The sequence below is a fragment of the Aotus nancymaae genome, unplaced genomic scaffold (genome assembly GCF_030222135.1).
Source record: "Aotus nancymaae isolate 86718 unplaced genomic scaffold, 86718_ANA_hifiasm-v0.15.2.pri h1tg000040l, whole genome shotgun sequence".
NCBI classification, from domain to species: domain Eukaryota; kingdom Metazoa; phylum Chordata; class Mammalia; order Primates; family Aotidae; genus Aotus; species Aotus nancymaae.
Genome location: NW_026988454.1, coordinates 115,238,035 through 115,255,230, shown reverse-complemented (window position 1 = coordinate 115,255,230; position 17,196 = coordinate 115,238,035). Strand labels below are relative to the sequence as shown.

Here is a 17,196-nt window from a genome sequence, read left to right as displayed (position 1 = left end):
ATTTCTTAGGTCTAATAGTAATTGTTTTATAAATTTGGGGGCTCTGGCATTAGGTGAATATATTTTTAGAATTGTGATATTTTCCTGTTTGACTAGTCTTTTTATCATTATATAATGTTCCTCTTTGTCTTGTTAAACTGTTGTTGCTTTAAAGTTTGTTTTGTCTGATATAAGAATAGTTACTCCTGCTTGCTTTTGGTGTCCATTTGCATGGAATATATTTTTCCACCCCTTTACCTTAAGTTTATGTGAGTCCTTATGTGTTAGGTGAGCGCTCAAATCCATGCAAATATGTGGAAATTAAATAGCCTGCTCCTGAGTAATTATTGGGTCAACCATGAAATCAAGATGGCAATTTAAAAATTCTTTGAACTGAATGATATTAGTGGCACAACCTTTCAAACCTCTGGGATACAGCAAAAGCAAAAGTGGTGCTAAGAGGAAAGTTCATAGCATTAAATGCCTACATCAAAAGTCTGAAAGAGTGAAAATAGACAATTCTGAAGACAGCAGAAACTTGATTGGTGAATTCTTATTCCTTCTGCCTTCTGTATCTTCTAAGTGGAGTATTTAGAGCATTTACATTCAATGTTATTGAGATATGAGGTTCTATTCTATACATTGTGCAATCTGTTGCTTGAATACCTTGAGTTTTTTTCACTGTGTTATTGTTACATAGGTTCTGTAAGATTTATGTTTTATGAGCTCCTTTTTGGTGTATTTTGAGGATTTTTTTCAAGATTTAGACCTCCTTTTAGCAGTTTTTGTAGTGCTGGCTTGGTAGTGATGAATTCTCTCAGCATTTGTTTGGAAAAGACTGTATCTTTCCTTCATTTATGATGCTTAGTTTCACTGGATTCAAAATTCTTGGCTGATAATTGTTTAGTTTAAGGAGGTTAAAAATAGGACTCCAATGCCTTCTAGTTTGTAGGGTTTCCATTGAGAAATCTGCTGTTAATCTGATAGGTTTTCTTTTATAGGTTACCTGATGCTTTTGCCTCACGGCTCTAAAGATTCTTTCCTTTGTCTTGATTTTAGATAACCTGATAAGTATGTGCCTAGATGATGATCTTTTTGAGATGAATTTCCCAGGTATTCTTTGAGCTTCTTGTATTTCTAGATCTCTAGCAAAGCTGGGGAAGTTTTCCTTGACTATTCCCTCAAGTATGTTTTCCAAATATTTGGATTTATCTTTTTCTTCTGGAACACCAATTATTCATAGGTTTGGACATTTAACATAGTCCCAAACTTCTTTGAGGCTTTGTTCATTTTTTAAAATTCTTTTTTCTTTGTCTTTGGATTGGGTTAATTCAAAAGCCTTGTATTTGAGCTTTGAGGTTCTTTCTTCCTGTTCAGTTCTATTGCTGAGACTTTCCAGTGCATTTTGCATTTCTCCAAGTGTGTCTTGATTTCTAGAAGTTGTCGTTTTTTTATTTATGCTATCTATTTCAGTGAAGAATTTTCCTTTCATATCCTCATGATGTTTCTGATTTCTTTAAGTTCGACTTTACCTTTCTTTGGTGCCTCCTTGATTGGCTTAATAATTGACCTCCACACAATCTGTCCAGGGAGCTGCAAGCTAGTCCTGCCTCCTATTCCCCATCTTAATCTCGAATCCTGACCATGAGGTTTTGATAATCATGGATGGATAGTATGATGAAAATGGAAGTTAGCACATGATTTAGCCTCTTAGAAAAAAATGCAAAAAATAGCAGTTAAATAAAAGCAAAATACTGACAACTACTTAGATACAAATTAAATACCTTATTTACCTGAGTAGTTATTACTGTAGCTCATTCTTTTATAAAACAAAACAAAACAACATTGTACACCTACTACGTTCCATGAAGTGTGCTAGACTATAGGTGCAACAAAATATGCAATATGGTCATAGCATTCAGCAGGCTTACAGTTGGCGGGTGGGGTGATGGAAAAATGAGTACATTGTCTTAATACATGACAGCGAATGTCCTGGGTTGCAGCACTACAGGAGTGGAACCCCTGAGAAAGTGTGGGATGAAGCATCAGAGAGAGTTGAGATGAGTTTGTTGAGATGAGAGTTGAGACAGTTTGTCTTTCTATAAAGGGGAAACATTTAAAGTATATCTCAGGCCTTGCAAAGACCACACATTTTAGAGGCCTTCTGCTTTTAACTATTTCATATTGTCCCTTGGCAATCTCTGACCTTCAAAAAAGTGCCAAAATCCTTTCATTTTTCATTGAAAATTTCAGAGAAACAATTTTCTTAACACTTTTATTTCCATTCTTCAACTACCACGTTGGCATTATTTTTTTTTCCACAAAGATACTCCTTAAAAACAAAACAAAATCAATATGATCACTTTCTAAACGTTCTCCCTTTCCCAGTGAAGTTCTCCTGGCATCTTGTGTTTTTAACTGTGTCCCTAGTACCTGATTAAGGGGTAGGTCAGCTTTGGGAGACATTCTTTGTAAAAGTGCTGAATCTGGGCAACCCCATTGCCTATGGCCAGGAGGTGCCTCTGTTACAAATAATTTAAGAGAGGGGAAAAGAGAGGAAGAGGTTTTGTGAAGAAACTAGCCCAAAGTACCCCTAACTTTTCAGGGCACTGGTCCCCTGAAGTTGGAGGCTAACTAGGGCTCTTTCAGATAGACAAGGTCAAAAGTTCACAGTGAGGTGGAATGTATGGTATTTTTGCAACGTATATCTTTCTGTTGGGGGAGGGATGTAAAAAGAAAAAATATGTATGAAAAAAGAAAGATAAATAATAAATGCTTTCTTTGGGTTGTGGACATTTTGCAGAATAAACTCTGATTCGGTAATAAAATGTCACTATCAAAGAGGTAAGTTGATCATGGTTGTGTTTGCATAACACTGTAAATTTACTAAAAGTTATTGAATTGTATACTTAAAATTAAAGAATTTTATAGTTTGTAAATTATACCTTAATGAAGTTATTAGAAAATAAATAAGATTCATCTTTGAGTAAAAATCAAATCTGTTAGCCTTTGAAGGTATGCTATAGTCAAGCTTTATCATGTCTGATTCATTTAACACTGAATCTCTGATGTAAAAATGTATGATGTGCTACAAATTTTATTCATAATAAACTAAGTTATAGCCTACTATAACCTGTAAAACACTTCTTGCAAATTACCTAATTTATTTTTTCATTTATGTACAGTTTCTCATGTCAATTTGAAAAATATTTGCCATGGTGCATTCTGCAAACATTCCCATATTTTTTTGCTTAATGCTTATTTGCATGAAAGTTACTTGGGTTTTGCTTGTTTGTATTGGATAGCCATTAAACCAACTTCAGTATCTCTGCCTTTTTTTCTATAGTTTAACTGTTTCTAATTTTGTTCATATTCTAAGATGTTAGAATCATACTTTTTATTTTCTACTTTCTAAATAAATTATCTAAGTTAAAAAAATAAAAATAAAAACACCAGCTGGGTGTGATGGTGCATGCCTGTAGTCCCAAGTCCCAGCCTCTCAGGAGGCTGAGGTGGGAGGATCACCAGAGTCAGGAAGGTTGAGGCTGCCATGAGCTGTGACTGTGCCACTGCACAGCAACCTGAGTGATAAAGTGAGACCCTATCTCAAAAAAGAAAAGAAAAGAAAAAAAGTTAAATCAACCACAGTTTTCCCTCAGACAACAGTTTTTTAGATAAAGGCAATAGTGTTATTCTTTGGAGTGCCCTGTGAATCTGTGGAGGTGAGGAAGAATGCCAATTCTTACTGCTTTCTACCTTGATGAATTATTACGATAGGATTGATTTGCTTCTCAGTATGTGCCATTTTTATAATGTATTATATCTTCACTTTTAAAGCCTGCATAGTCTTCCCTCTAGGGAACGTTCCTTATTTAAGCATCCCCCACCTTTGGACTATCAGCATACGAGAATGCTGTTGGTAATTTATTTTAAGAATCAAACCTAATTTCCTCTTAATTTGTGTTTTGAAGTGCTGTGAATGACGGCCACTTAAAAATTCTCTAGAAGATATTTTTCCTCTTCTCTTTGAAGGTGCTGGTCTGAGGTTGGTGACCGACACGTGGGACAGAATCTGTCCATTGGCCAGGGATGTGACTATAAGGCCATCATAGAACATGAGATCCTGCATGCTTTGGGATTTTACCACGAGCAGTCAAGGACTGACCGCGATGATTATGTGAACATCTGGTGGGACGAAATTCTTCCAGGTGTGATTGGGTGGAGATTGCTGTCATATTTATCACTGGCTGAGACCAAGCTGGGAGGACCAGGCCAAATCTGTGAGGACAGGAGCCTCAGCCTCTCTAGTGGGAACGCAGACTATGAGGAGGTTATGATTTGTTGGCCCTTTATGTGGACTGTGCTGATCTGACCATAATTCACTGCAGATAAGGAGCTCAGGGAATGGTGGTAACTCACTGTAGAGGTCAACTGAAAGTTAACCAGAAGATTTGCTTTATATCAGTGTTTTCATTAAAACTCTATCTAAAACTGTTTCCTTTTTGTCTTAATGAGTAAAGTGAATCCAGATATTAAAGTCAGTTTTCTGGATGTGAAATCTTCTGTGCCTCTAGAAGGCTTTTTGAGGGTTAGCTGATTATTCCATGACTACAGGACATACTCCAGAAGTATTTTTTCAGTTGCTTTACCAAATCAATGAAAAGTGTTTAAAAACAAAAATGGATGCTTTTATCTGAAATAACACCCCAATTATGTTAATTCTAGCTAGTTACCTGGGTTCTGATTAATCAAAGGTTAATGTTTTTTCTTCTTCACTTCTAAGCAACTTGCTTCTTCTGTCTTCACCTCATGCTATGCAAAAGATAACAGTTTCATCTTACATATTATGTAGTTATATTATTCTAACGATTTCATTGTTCTTTAGGTTGTTTGTTTTGTTTTGAGATGGAGTTCCATTCTTGTTGCCCAGGCTGGAGTGCAATGGCACGATCTCGGCTCACTGCAACCTTTGCCTCTCAGGTTCAAGCGATTCTCCTGCCTCAGCTGGGACTATAGGTGTGCATCACCACCCCCAGTTAATTTTGTACTTTTTTAGTAGAGACAGGATTTTACCATGTTGATCAAGCTGGTCTTGAACTCCTGACCTCAGGTTACCCAACTGCCTTGGCCTCCCAAAGTACTGGGATGTCAAGCATGAGCCACCGTGCCTGGCCCTTACTTGCCTTAATTGTTTGAGACAACGATGTAGAGTGCTTTTGAGCACACTAAAACATTTATTGAGCAGTTTCCTGATGTTCTAGAAAAAAAAAGTCAACGCTATGTTTCTGAAGGTAACTAGTTTTTAAGTAGAAATTAGTGTAGGGAATGGAAAAACATCGTTTTTGGAAGTAAGAGATTAGTGAAACTTTAATGTATTTAAAATACCTTAAATGTTTCTATGCATGGCTTTTATAAAATAAATAATAGCCTTCTGTAGGTATCTGTTTTATTTAGACCCCAGTTTTATATGCTGATTAATATATTGCAGTATATCTACAATAATTTTACTTTTAGGGGCTTGAAAGAACTGACCAAGCTTTAAAATTAAATATGAATCCTCAAAATTTTCTGTCAGGACTCTAATAGTTCATTTTGGAGTAAGATGGTCGATGATTTTCACATGAGGTCAGGGTAGAGCTGGCTAATCGAAATTACCTGTGGGGTTTCTCAACCTGTGTCTTCCCAGTGTCTCATATTCTGGTAATTCCATGAATGTAGATTGGTGTAGTAAGGAAGAAAACTGTAACTTCTAACAGTCTAATAGGTCATCAGGTTTGAGCCTACCCACATACTCCCACCATCTTACCACCACCCACTGAATCAGAGGCCAGATAGCATTCTTCTTTGCCTCCCAGGCCAATCTAGAAAAGTTTTGGAGCATATTCACCCAGAGATGAAATAATAGCTCAGCCTTAATGTACCTGTCTCTCCTCAGTGGTAGTTGTATTATAACTGTGTGTTTGTAGAAGGAAGAAGGAAATGGAGTACTAGGTCGAAGGACTGAATCTCTGATTGCACGACTCAGGGTGCTATTAGACTTTGTCTATATTTGCCTCTCAGCCTCAATTTCTTACCTTCCTATACATATACTTGGCTTTGCTGAAAATTTTGTAAGAAAGCAGAAAACATTTTTATTTCCATGTCTTATAGAAGACAATACTTAGTGCTTTTAAAATGGTTTTAGGCCAAATGAGGTTTCCTTTATCAGAGTGAGCCAACACATTTGCCAGGGTCAAGTGCAGACTTGCTCAGTTCTGGTTTCAGCATAGGTTGCATATTTGCTCATCTCCTATCTGTATTTTCATCGGGTACGATTCCATATATCTAAATTGCCTGCAACCATGGGAGAACTGTTCTCAAAAGAGACATCAACTCCAATAAGATTATCAACACAGGCAGTATAATTTATCAGGGTAATTTATGAGTTTTATTGATTTAACTTTGGTTAATGATAAGCTTTCTGTTTAACTTGAGAAGACACTGGCAATGCAATTCTCTCCCAGTGTCCATCTCCAGTTCTTGAATCAGAATTGTGTTTTTGAAATTTGTTTCCTTATGCTAGGGAAAAAAACTCAACTTTTGGGGTCTAGCAGGGATGAACAAATGATAGTCCATGGGCCATATCTACTAGCTTTTGTAAAGAAAGAGTTATGGGAACACAATCATACCCATTTGTTTAAGTATTGTCAATGGCTGTTTTTGTGTGCAATGGCAGAGTTGAGTAGTTATAATGGAGAACATATTTTCTATCTACTATAGAACAGGTTTGTTGGCTGACCCCTGGTTTACAGGATCCCATGCCCTGGATTACAGCCCCTTTTAAGCTCTCAGCTGTGACTGCCTATCTTACACACTGTTGGGGGTCACTACCCACTGAGCACAGTTCCCAGTAGCTACTATGCCCAACAAAAACACATTGAATACATTTTTAAAAATTATTCAAAATATTTGTTTTAAGGCATTCTCGTAAGAATCCTTAAATAATGCAGATTAAAATAATCTATTCTAACATGATGGTATTTTTGTTGTTTCTGTTTTGAGACAGAGCCTTGCTCTGCCACCCAGGCTGGAGTGCAGTGGTACAATCTCGGCTCACTGCAATCTCCACCTCCCGGGTTCAAGTGATTCTCATGCCTCAGCTTCCTGAATAGCTGGGGTTACTGGCGTCCACCACCAGGACTGGCTAATTATTGTGGGTTTTGGTAGAGATGGAGTTTCACAATGTGAGCAAGGCTGGTCTTAAACTCCTTGCCTCAAGTGATCCACCCACCTCACCCTCAAAAAGTGCTGGGATTAGAGGCATGAGCCATCACGCCCAGCCTCTCACCAGATGTTTTTATGGGAAATTAAATAAAACACATCCAGTGATTTGAAAGTGCTTTGCTTCAGGCACCACTGAGAGTTACCAAGAGATCCCAGACTCTTGATGCTCTTTACAATTCCATTGCCTCAAATGACACCCCAGGACCAAGTATTCTGGGGGGATTAACTTTCCTCTTCCCTGTTAAAGCTATTGTTTCTTTTAGACCTGTCCCACCTTCAAAAATGCTTTAATCTCTCTCAAGTAATCCCCAACATAATCCCCATCAGTTGGGAGAATGAAACATCAGCTTTCAGAATTTACAGTTAAGGCAAGATATTGCTCAAACAAAGTCTTGCTCCTTAGCTTTTCCAAAAGCATTCAGAGACTCCCTCAAGCACCTGCTCGAGCACCACCTAACCACACCACACTTCAGCAGCCCTGCATGTAGCTCTGTATGAGGCAGTTACATTTTCTTCTCTCTAATTTCTCAAAGTAACTGGATGAGGCCAGGCGTGGTGGCTCACACCTGTAATCCCCACACTTTGGGAGGCTGAGACAGGAGAATCATTTGAACCCAGGAGGTGGAGGTTGCAGTGAGCTGAGATCATGCCATTGCACTCCAGCCTGGGTAACAGAGCAAAACCTCTGCCTCAAAAGGAAACAAGCAAACAACAACAACAAAAAGTAACTGGATGAGGAGCTAGAGAAGGGGAAAGATATGAGGATGGGAAGTTATGACTGGAAGAGTTAGTCTCATTCTCATTCAGTTTTTCTATCATTCAAAGAAGAAAATTAAAAATCTGCAAGCCTTTCCATTAATGCAGCCCAAACAGTGAATTCCTGATGGTTATTAGTCAATTCAAAGACTCTCTGATCAGTTATTTTGTTCAGCTTTTTAGATTGCAGCACATCTTATCTCACTTTCACTAATCTCAGAAAAATATTAACCTTTCCTCTTTTAATAGGAAAATATGTTTTTTTCTTCCTATTTTATTTTTGTTCCCCATGAGGCTATTTCTGGAAGAGAAGGATGTGAGCCTTGATTGACAGGATCCCCTGTCTTGCTTTCAGCTGCTTACCTTTAACTCTGCCCCTCAGAGTTCCTTCTCCTAACCCATGAAGAGCTGCAGGTACAGCTCTGGGCAGACTCAGGGAATGAGGTACTCAGCTATTAGAACGATGTGTCTTTAACATAATCAATTTCTGAACACTTTCCTGAATTCAAAAATTATTTTTCCTGTCATTTGGAATACCTTCCTCAGCTTTGCTATTTTACCTTCTCTTTCTGAAAAGAGAACACATACACACACATACGCGCACACAGATACACACACACATTTATATATATAATGTATCTTTGGCATAAATATGTACGCATATTTAGTAATTTCTAATATTTATATATTTATATTTTATAATATGTATTTTATAGTTATTACAATATTATACACATTAAATATTAATATGATAGTCTCTAATGTTAATAATCAATTATGCATATTAATTTTACATCATATTGCTTATAAACTATAATGTATATTTAAATAGATTTATTTAAATACACATATTTAAATAGAACTGATTATTTTCCTCTTTTGGAGGGTCTCTGAGTAGTCAAAGAGAGCAGCATGGGGAAAATAACATGGCTGAGCAGGACCTGTGGATTCTCTCCCTAACAGGTTACCAGCACAACTTTAACACCTATGACGACAGCTTCATCACAGACCTCAATACACCCTATGATTATGAGTCTGTGATGCACTATGCACCTTTCTCATTTAACAAGAATGCAAGTGTTCCCACCATCACAGCCAAGATCCCTGAGTTTAACTCCATTATTGGACAGCGCCTGGATCTCAGTGACATTGATTTAGAGAGGCTGAACCGAATGTACAATTGCAGTGAGTACCTCAGTTTCTGCGAACTGGGCAAACTGGCCTCAACAGAGATTCTCTCAGCCTTAGAGATTTTCTTTACTCTTCTTTAATGTTCTAGCTAAAAGAGTAAGAACAAACTACATAACTTTTGTTGGTCTACCTCTAGACAAAAAACAAACAAACAAACAAAAAACTGTAACACAAACCTTACTGGATGGTTATAAAAAACCTATTATGTAGTTGTGTTCTGTAAAGTCAAAGTACTGGACAAATGTAAGAAGCTGTTATTGTCTAGTTTCTTTTGCTTCCTTTGAAGGATGCATTATTATGTAAAGGTCAAGATAGGTAATGGACTTGAAAGCATTCTGTATCCTGTAAAATTCTTTACCTACATTAGTTATTCCTAGAGTAATCTAATCTTCTGGGTGGGATGTTTTCTAAAGATGATCCCACTAGCCTTCAGAGATAAAATGTTTGATTCTGTTCAATAACTATATACAAAAGACCTGCTAAGTACAAAGCCAAGTATTAGAGGTACTTTGTTTATGGTTAGTATTTACATAGCAGAGAATGATTATACATTTTTTTTTAATCTTGAATCTGTGAAGTAGGTTAGGGCTGTGTCTATATTAGCAGGTACTAACATCTGATGACAGTAAGATTTGCATTTGAGAAAAAGTCAAGATAACAGGCTTGCGATCCTGTTGTATTTGAACAATGAGATTTTAGTGGCTTAAGACATAGCTATTTGGAATGAAATGTATTTCATTTTTAACCATGATAAAAATATCATTTCCAGCCACAACTCACACTCTTTTGGACCACTGTACTTTTGAGAAGGCAAACATCTGTGGGATGATTCAGGGCACCAGAGATGACACTGACTGGGTCCATAACGACAGTGCTCAGGCTGGAGAAGTGGATCACACCTTGGTGGGACAATGCACAGGTCAGTGAAAGTGGAAAGCAAACACACTGATGTGGTTCACCAGGTTCAACTAGGTTCTGCCAGCCACCATGTTTTGCCTCAATCAGAATGTTGGTTATCAAACTTGAAAATCTGAACAAGGACAAAGAACATTTCTCATATCTTAATTATTAACTCAATAAAAAACATCCAGGCTCTGGGCATGCAAAAGAAAGATGCATTTAAGCAAAACTGATATTGATAGATGGTTGATAAGATAAAACTTCAGAAAAAAAAAGATAAAAATTCATAAATAAGGACAATGTCTCTAGAGCCACACCCTCCTGTAGAAATATATAATCTGAGCCACATATGTAATGTGGAATTTTCTAATGTCCACATGACTCTGACTCTGTGGCACAACAGGTAACACATTGGACTTTTAATACCTACATGAAAAAGTCAAAGAAAACAGGTGAAATTAATTTTAATAATGTACTTTGTAACTCAATATATCCAAATAGTAGCATTTCAACATGTAATCAATATAAAAGTTATTATGAGATGCTGCACATTTTTCATGCTAAGTATTTTAAACTTGACACATATTTTATGCCCACAGTACCTCTCAGTTTGCACTGGCCACAATTCAAGCACTCAATAGCCACATACGTTTGGTATTGGATAGCACAGCTTCAGATAGTTCCTATATACCATTTGTGTAGTGAAAAAGACAGACCTGGTTTGAAATATGGCTTCACCACTTACTTAGGTGACCACAGAAAGTTGTTGTCATTTGTATACTTTTTAAAAAAGTCTTGTCTTTCACAAACCTCTGTAAATATCAAGATACTGATGCCTGCTTCACAGTGACAATGGAAGAATAATGCATACAAAGCCCCCACCTGCAGACCAGCAGCTTCACCCTCCATTTTCCCATTTTCCCCTTCTCTCTAGAGGTTCCATTTATTTTGGTTTTCTATTTTAGCATTCTGGTATTCTGTGCCCACCATTGAAATCATCTTAACTATATTTGGAAGCTGGTGAAGTTACAGATTATTACAGCTTTTTAAAGACTAGACTATTGCAAAGTCACTTAGTCCATAACTGTCTAAGAGTTGGTGAGATTCCCTTCCTGGAAGAGTCACAGCCTGTCACCCAGATACCAGGACACCACAGGGAATGTCCGAGGTGATAAGCCACTGACACATTTCCTCTACCTTTGGCAGAGGGTAAAGTTTCTGTCACAGATCAGATTATCAAATATATCATCCCAAGTGTCCAAAGGTTGATCCAAGCCTGAAATTCTCTCTAAATTTCCGTTGTAGCCTCTAATCCAACCTATTCTGTGGCTTGCTGCTAGGGTAATGTGCAATGGCCAGCTAAACACAAAGGTGAACTTTATTGTGAGAGGAATCTACTGAAAGAATGTTCCAGCACCTAGTAAGAGGAAAGGACCACACCCCAGAAGAAAGATCTGGAAAAGCTGTGTCATGTTAACTTGAGAAGCTATTATGCTCCTTCCACAGGAGGCATTTAATGGAATATGTCTTGCTGGTAGAGAGCTCTAGTATGATTCAGGTGGATGTGTAGACATGAAGAGCTCAAAGGATCCCTTGGGAGGATTCCTCTCATTCAAAACCCAGAGAAATAAATAAATACCTAGGTATTGGCAGAGCTGGGGATAATTCAGGCCTCCTGAGTTCTGGGCTTGAATTATTTGACTCTCAATTCATACCTCCTAGTACACGTAGGCAGGAATTCCTGAGTAAGAATTACCTAGAAACCTTTTTAACCTTGTGTGCTCTTATTTTTCCCCTAACCCAGGCATTCAATACATAATTATAATTCAGAGGTTTCAGGCAAGTTCAGATATTGAGAAGAAACTACAAGGGAATATAATTTGCCCTGATTTAGCATTAAAGCCATTGTGATATTTTAAGCTCGGTGGGAAGCTTATTTAAACCATCATTGCTTGCTGCCGATATGAAAGGCAGCAATTGAGGCAGGATGAAGCTGGGAGCATTATGGAGCATTGCTGCAGTGCGCAGCAGTATACTGTACACTCATTTTATTTTTATCTTGTGAAATGTTTTGATTGAAGTATTTTTACATGGGTTTGACTGCTGGAACACCGTTTAAAGAACCTCTTTATATGCAAGAATTTTTCATTGTAATCAACTTGGACAAGTGTGTGGTTTACCAAATGGTACATTTGTTTAGCTGGCTTGGTTGTTTGTAGGGGAAAGAGTTTTTGGATATCTGAGTCAGGTAAATCCCATCTCTGGCACTAATGTAGACACTTTTCACCCCTCTTCAGTGTTCTTCTGATGCTTTCCTTTACATTCAGGAGAAATTCCCATTTAGTCTCTAATGTGTCCTGAATAGCCCTTCTGATAATATAGTAAAGATAATTTTTGCCACTGATAACACACCCAGTTATCAGACTAGCAACAGGGGAAACTGAACCCTTATCACTGTCAATGTTTAAAACCAAATCCTAAGGCTTTGAATTCCACAGTGTCTTATACAACAAGGAGACCATCCGAACTCTTTTCTTTGGAATGAATCTCTAATTTAAAGAATGAAGTCAATGAGGAAAATAGAATTCATCTCACAGACATCAAATTCCATCAAATAATCAAACGTTGCTTGAAGCCCGTGTTTCTTTAAGTCAGAGGTATACATTTCACAATCTTGGAACAAAGGCAATCAAATGCAACTGTGAAGAGCGAGCTTTAGCTGGTGACTAAGTCCATTGAGACACAATATTTACTGACAAATGCCCTTCTTTTTACTTTCTTCAGAAGAGTTCTAGCTTTTGTTGCCTGGACAATGGCTGTGGTTCACTATTTCACTATTTCCCACACCTGGGGTGTGGGAAGCCAGAGATGTGATGTTTGGGTGCTCTTTCCATAGGTGCCGGCTACTTCATGCAGTTCAGCACCAGCTCGGGGTCAGCAGAAGAGGCAGCCCTACTGGAGTCTCGGATTCTTTACCCGAAGAGGAAGCAGCAGTGCCTGCAATTTTTCTATAAAATGACAGGAAGCGCTTCAGACAGACTCATTGTCTGGGTCAGGAGGGATGACAGCACAGGCAATGTTCGCAAGCTGGTCAAGGTGCAGACTTTTCAAGGTACTTAGAGACATTCACACAAGGAATGATATGGCTTAAAACCTGGGATCCTGCTTCTTCTCCTCCTTCCCTCTTGGCTCCTACTCCTCCTTCTTCTTTCTCTCTTCCTCCTTTTCCTCCACCCACTTCCTTCTCTTCTCAGAGCCTAATATAATATATGGCATGTTTTAATTACTCTGAATGTTTTAACTACTCAGAAATTACAAGTAGTATATTGGGTTTAGGTAGGGCTGAAATAAACTTTTGTAAGAAGCCAATCAGAATATAGAAATCCAGTTTTCACTAGAACTTTAGAGAAAGCAAAGGCTAAGACTGAGAAAATGGATAATTCAGGAGTGGAGATCAGAAGGTAAAAGACATGTGGGAGCTGATGCTGCTGGAGAGAGTAGTTAAATAGTTGACCAGCTCACAACAGTAATCCCAACACTTTGGGAGGCCGACGGGGGCAGATCACGAGGTCAGGAGTTCAAGATCATCCTGGCCAACATAGTGAAATCCCATCTCTACTAAAAATCCAAAAATTAGCTGGGCATGGTGGTGTGCACCTGTATCCCAGTTACTTGGGAGGCTGAGACAGGAGAATCGCTTGAACCCGAGAGGCGGAGGTTGCAGTGAGCCAAGATCACATCACTGTACTCCAGCCTGGTGACAGAATGAGACTCCATCTCAAAAGAAAAAAAATAGTTGACCATGGTGTTTTGCATCTGTTTCAGAAAACCAAGTATGTCATTATTTAACATGCTGAAGTAATTTGAACCCTACTTGTGAAGTTGGTGGGAAATAAGTCATTTGTATATATTATCTTTCTATAATCACTTACGTGTTCCTAAGTGTCACTTTGAATATTTATATAAGAAGGCCAGCATGTAAATGATTATAGATAGAGAAATTTTTTGTTGAAAAGTAGGAAAGCTTGTCTCCCTTTTTCTAGTTATGAATGAACCACCACCACAACAAGGAAAGCAAATACTTTGTTTATAACCCTGGATCTTGATTTTTTTTTTTTTTTTTTTGGATGGATCTTGATTTAGGGCCAGATTATCCTAGCATCCAACTGCCTATCTTAGCATTTAATTTCTCAGTTGAAATGAGTCCAGAGAAAGGAATTATTTTTTATATACCTGCTGCTTTTCAAGAAGAAAGCTTCCTTAGAGGTCATTTGTAAGAACAGGTGCCCAAATCACCTATATCCAAGCCACTTTGTGGACTGACTGGAAGCTCTACAAATAACAGTTCTGAGGGCTTCACTTTTCTGACTGAAATTTATCATAGCTTATATGATGGAAGGATGACAGCTAGATGCCCTTTAAGAGTTGAGGATGTGTTATGTTACCAAGGATTGTAAGTATTTAAGGACAAAATTAGTTAGAGTTTCGATAATATTGATGGGACCAATTATCACTCACTTTCATCTAAAGCTAAAAGTGTTGTCCTTCTAAGCATAAAATCAACAAAGCAAACATCGCATGCTTAATTTAGTTTCTTACACTGCTGTGCTTTGTGTTTCACTGAATTCAAAGTATGTCTGTGTAAATTCCCTGGTAGCATGGTATGAATGGATTTTTAAAGTAGTCAATTCTGATACTGTTTTGTTAACGAAGTTTTTCAAAAAGGTTAGTTGAATATCATTTAGTGTTATTTATGTGACATTCGACTTAAGATAATTGCAACCAATTTGAATAGTTTTTAACTTTTGCAAAATGTATATTTTGACCAAAACACTTACACACAAAATGTGTCCATATGCATATCTGTATATATGTTATATACATACATAATGCTTACATACAAACTTACATGAAAAATGTTTGCCTACAACTATGTGTATGTATACACACATGCACACACACACGTTTTTACTGAGGCCAGGACTTCCTTATAGATGACAATTCTGAACTAACGGGAATTAAATTTGTCTCAAACAATCTTAGTAGCATTATTGCTTGACTAATTTAGGGCAGCCCCGTGGAAGCATGTATACAAAACTTTCTTAATAATTTCATAGATGAATCTCTGACTATATGGTATAGCCTCTTGGGTCTTCTTTCCAGTACCAAATTCCCACATCTCAACCTCACTTTGACATCCTATATTAAGAAAAAACAAAGCAGGTACTTATTAGCAAGAACAGAATCCTATTCTCTTGACAGAATTCCTATCATCTGTAACCCTGCTTGATAAATAGTTCAAATTCTATATATCTGTTCCTATTCATAGACTTTCTGGCACCTATTACCCTTCAAGTCCATGTGTCTTTCACTTGGCTGCAGTGCTCTCCCCAGGAAATGGCAACTACTTAGATTTGTGGGTTACAGAGGTGGCCATGTGCCTTCTCCACCTCTCTCCTATGTTCCCATATAACCTAACCACACAGGCCATAATCAGCTCCACCCTAGGAAACAGAACATTGTTAGACCTGTCCCTTGAAGTTGTCCTTAGAGAGAATGGCCTGAAAACAAATGGAGATAAAAAGTCTTTTCTGTTTCAAGGAAAGTATAGTTCTGTAAGTTGATTTCTGGTTAAAAGACACAGAAAAAGGAAAAAAGACACTCATCCGTAGGAACTCAGTTTAGCCAGCATGACTTCCACTTGGAAGCATTTTTCCTCTCCTCTTCAAGCCCAACTCTAGGGAATATCCTGTGCAAAATATCAATGTAGAGGCATCTCTTGGAGGGTATTCTGAATTGATCAGCTTTTTCACAGTTTCCTCCAGTACCCCCCTCTCTCCAGTACCCCGCTCCTGTCTGGCTTTTTATGCTGTTCAGTCCAGGATCCCATGTTCTAGAACAACTTTCTCAAGATCTTTTCTCAGCCCTTAATTCAAAAGTCCCATTTCTAGCTCATGCTAGAGAAAAAGCACGTAGACCTAATCCTTATTAGAATGTGAATTACTCTCTTTGGATTACTTAGCTCCCCTACGTCTTGGGCTTTCAGATGTTGGAGAGGGAGTTGGTTTTGGGTAGGGAAGATCCAGTTTGTCCTACAGGTTATTATCTGCTCTTCAGCATTCCTTATGGCTCTCTGGCAACGAGTCACAGGTTGGACCATATGGAGTTACTATTTTCTGACGTTTGGCTTACAAAATGGCTATTTTATATGATTCAGCCTCACACTTGGGCTTTCAGTGCTAACATTAGGGGTTGCAGTTGAACCAGCAAACTCAGAAGGAAATACAGTACCTGTAGAATTATGCTGACAGTGGAAAACAAATTCATGGTTAAGATTTGAATATGAATTTTAAAATAAATCACAGTATTTTAAAAAACCATTTTTCCTTATTAGATATGTAACTCTGGAAAAGTTACTTAACCAGTTTACAATACTACCTATTTTATAGGGCTGTTGTGAGGATTTAATGAGATCATTTATGGGAAGCACATGGCACTGTGCCAAACTCATAATAAGTACTCATTACATGAGTACTTATGTTTGTACTTAAATGTTGGCCACAATTCTCATCAACATTATTCTCTGTCCTCAGGAGATGATGACCATAATTGGAAAATTGCCCATGTAGTGCTCAAAGAAGAACGGAAGTTTCGCTACCTTTTCCAGGGCACAAAAGGCGACCCTCAGAACTCAACTGGGGGAATTTACCTGGATGACATCACTCTGACTGAAACCCCCTGCCCTACAGGGGTCTGGACAGTCCGGAATTTCTCCCAAGTGCTTGAGAACATCAGCCCAGGAGACAAGCTGCAGAGCCCTCGATTCTACAATTCAGAGGGATATGGTTTTGGGTTAACTTTATACCCCCATGGCAGAGCAAGCTCCAGCAGCTCTGGCTACTTGGGACTTTCTTTTCACCTGTGCAGTGGGGAGAATGATGCTATCCTGGAGTGGCCAGTAGAAAACAGACAGGTGATAATGACCATCCTCGACCAGGAGCCCGACGTCAGGAATAGGATGTCCTCAAGCATGGTGTTCACTACCTCCAAGTTGCACACATCCCCAGGTGGGTGGTGTCAGCATAAATAAGAACCGCCCCTCAACCC

The 17,196-nt window shown here is 38.2% G+C and overlaps 1 protein-coding gene across 2 annotated transcripts in view; it reads left to right on the top strand.

Annotated features, from left to right (window-relative positions):
• The window catches only part of MEP1A (meprin A subunit alpha), a 40,844-nt gene that overhangs the window by 17,820 nt on the left and 5,828 nt on the right, over positions 1-17,196 (top strand). For both annotated transcript variants that reach the window (XM_012448807.2, XM_012448806.2), the window contains 5 exons: positions 4,012-4,187; positions 8,962-9,183; positions 9,959-10,108; positions 12,986-13,201; positions 16,683-17,156. In XM_012448807.2, coding sequence (XP_012304230.2) covers positions 4,012-4,187; positions 8,962-9,183; positions 9,959-10,108; positions 12,986-13,201; positions 16,683-17,156 — 1,238 coding nt within the window. The remainder of the gene's footprint in view (positions 1-4,011; positions 4,188-8,961; positions 9,184-9,958; positions 10,109-12,985; positions 13,202-16,682; positions 17,157-17,196) is intronic.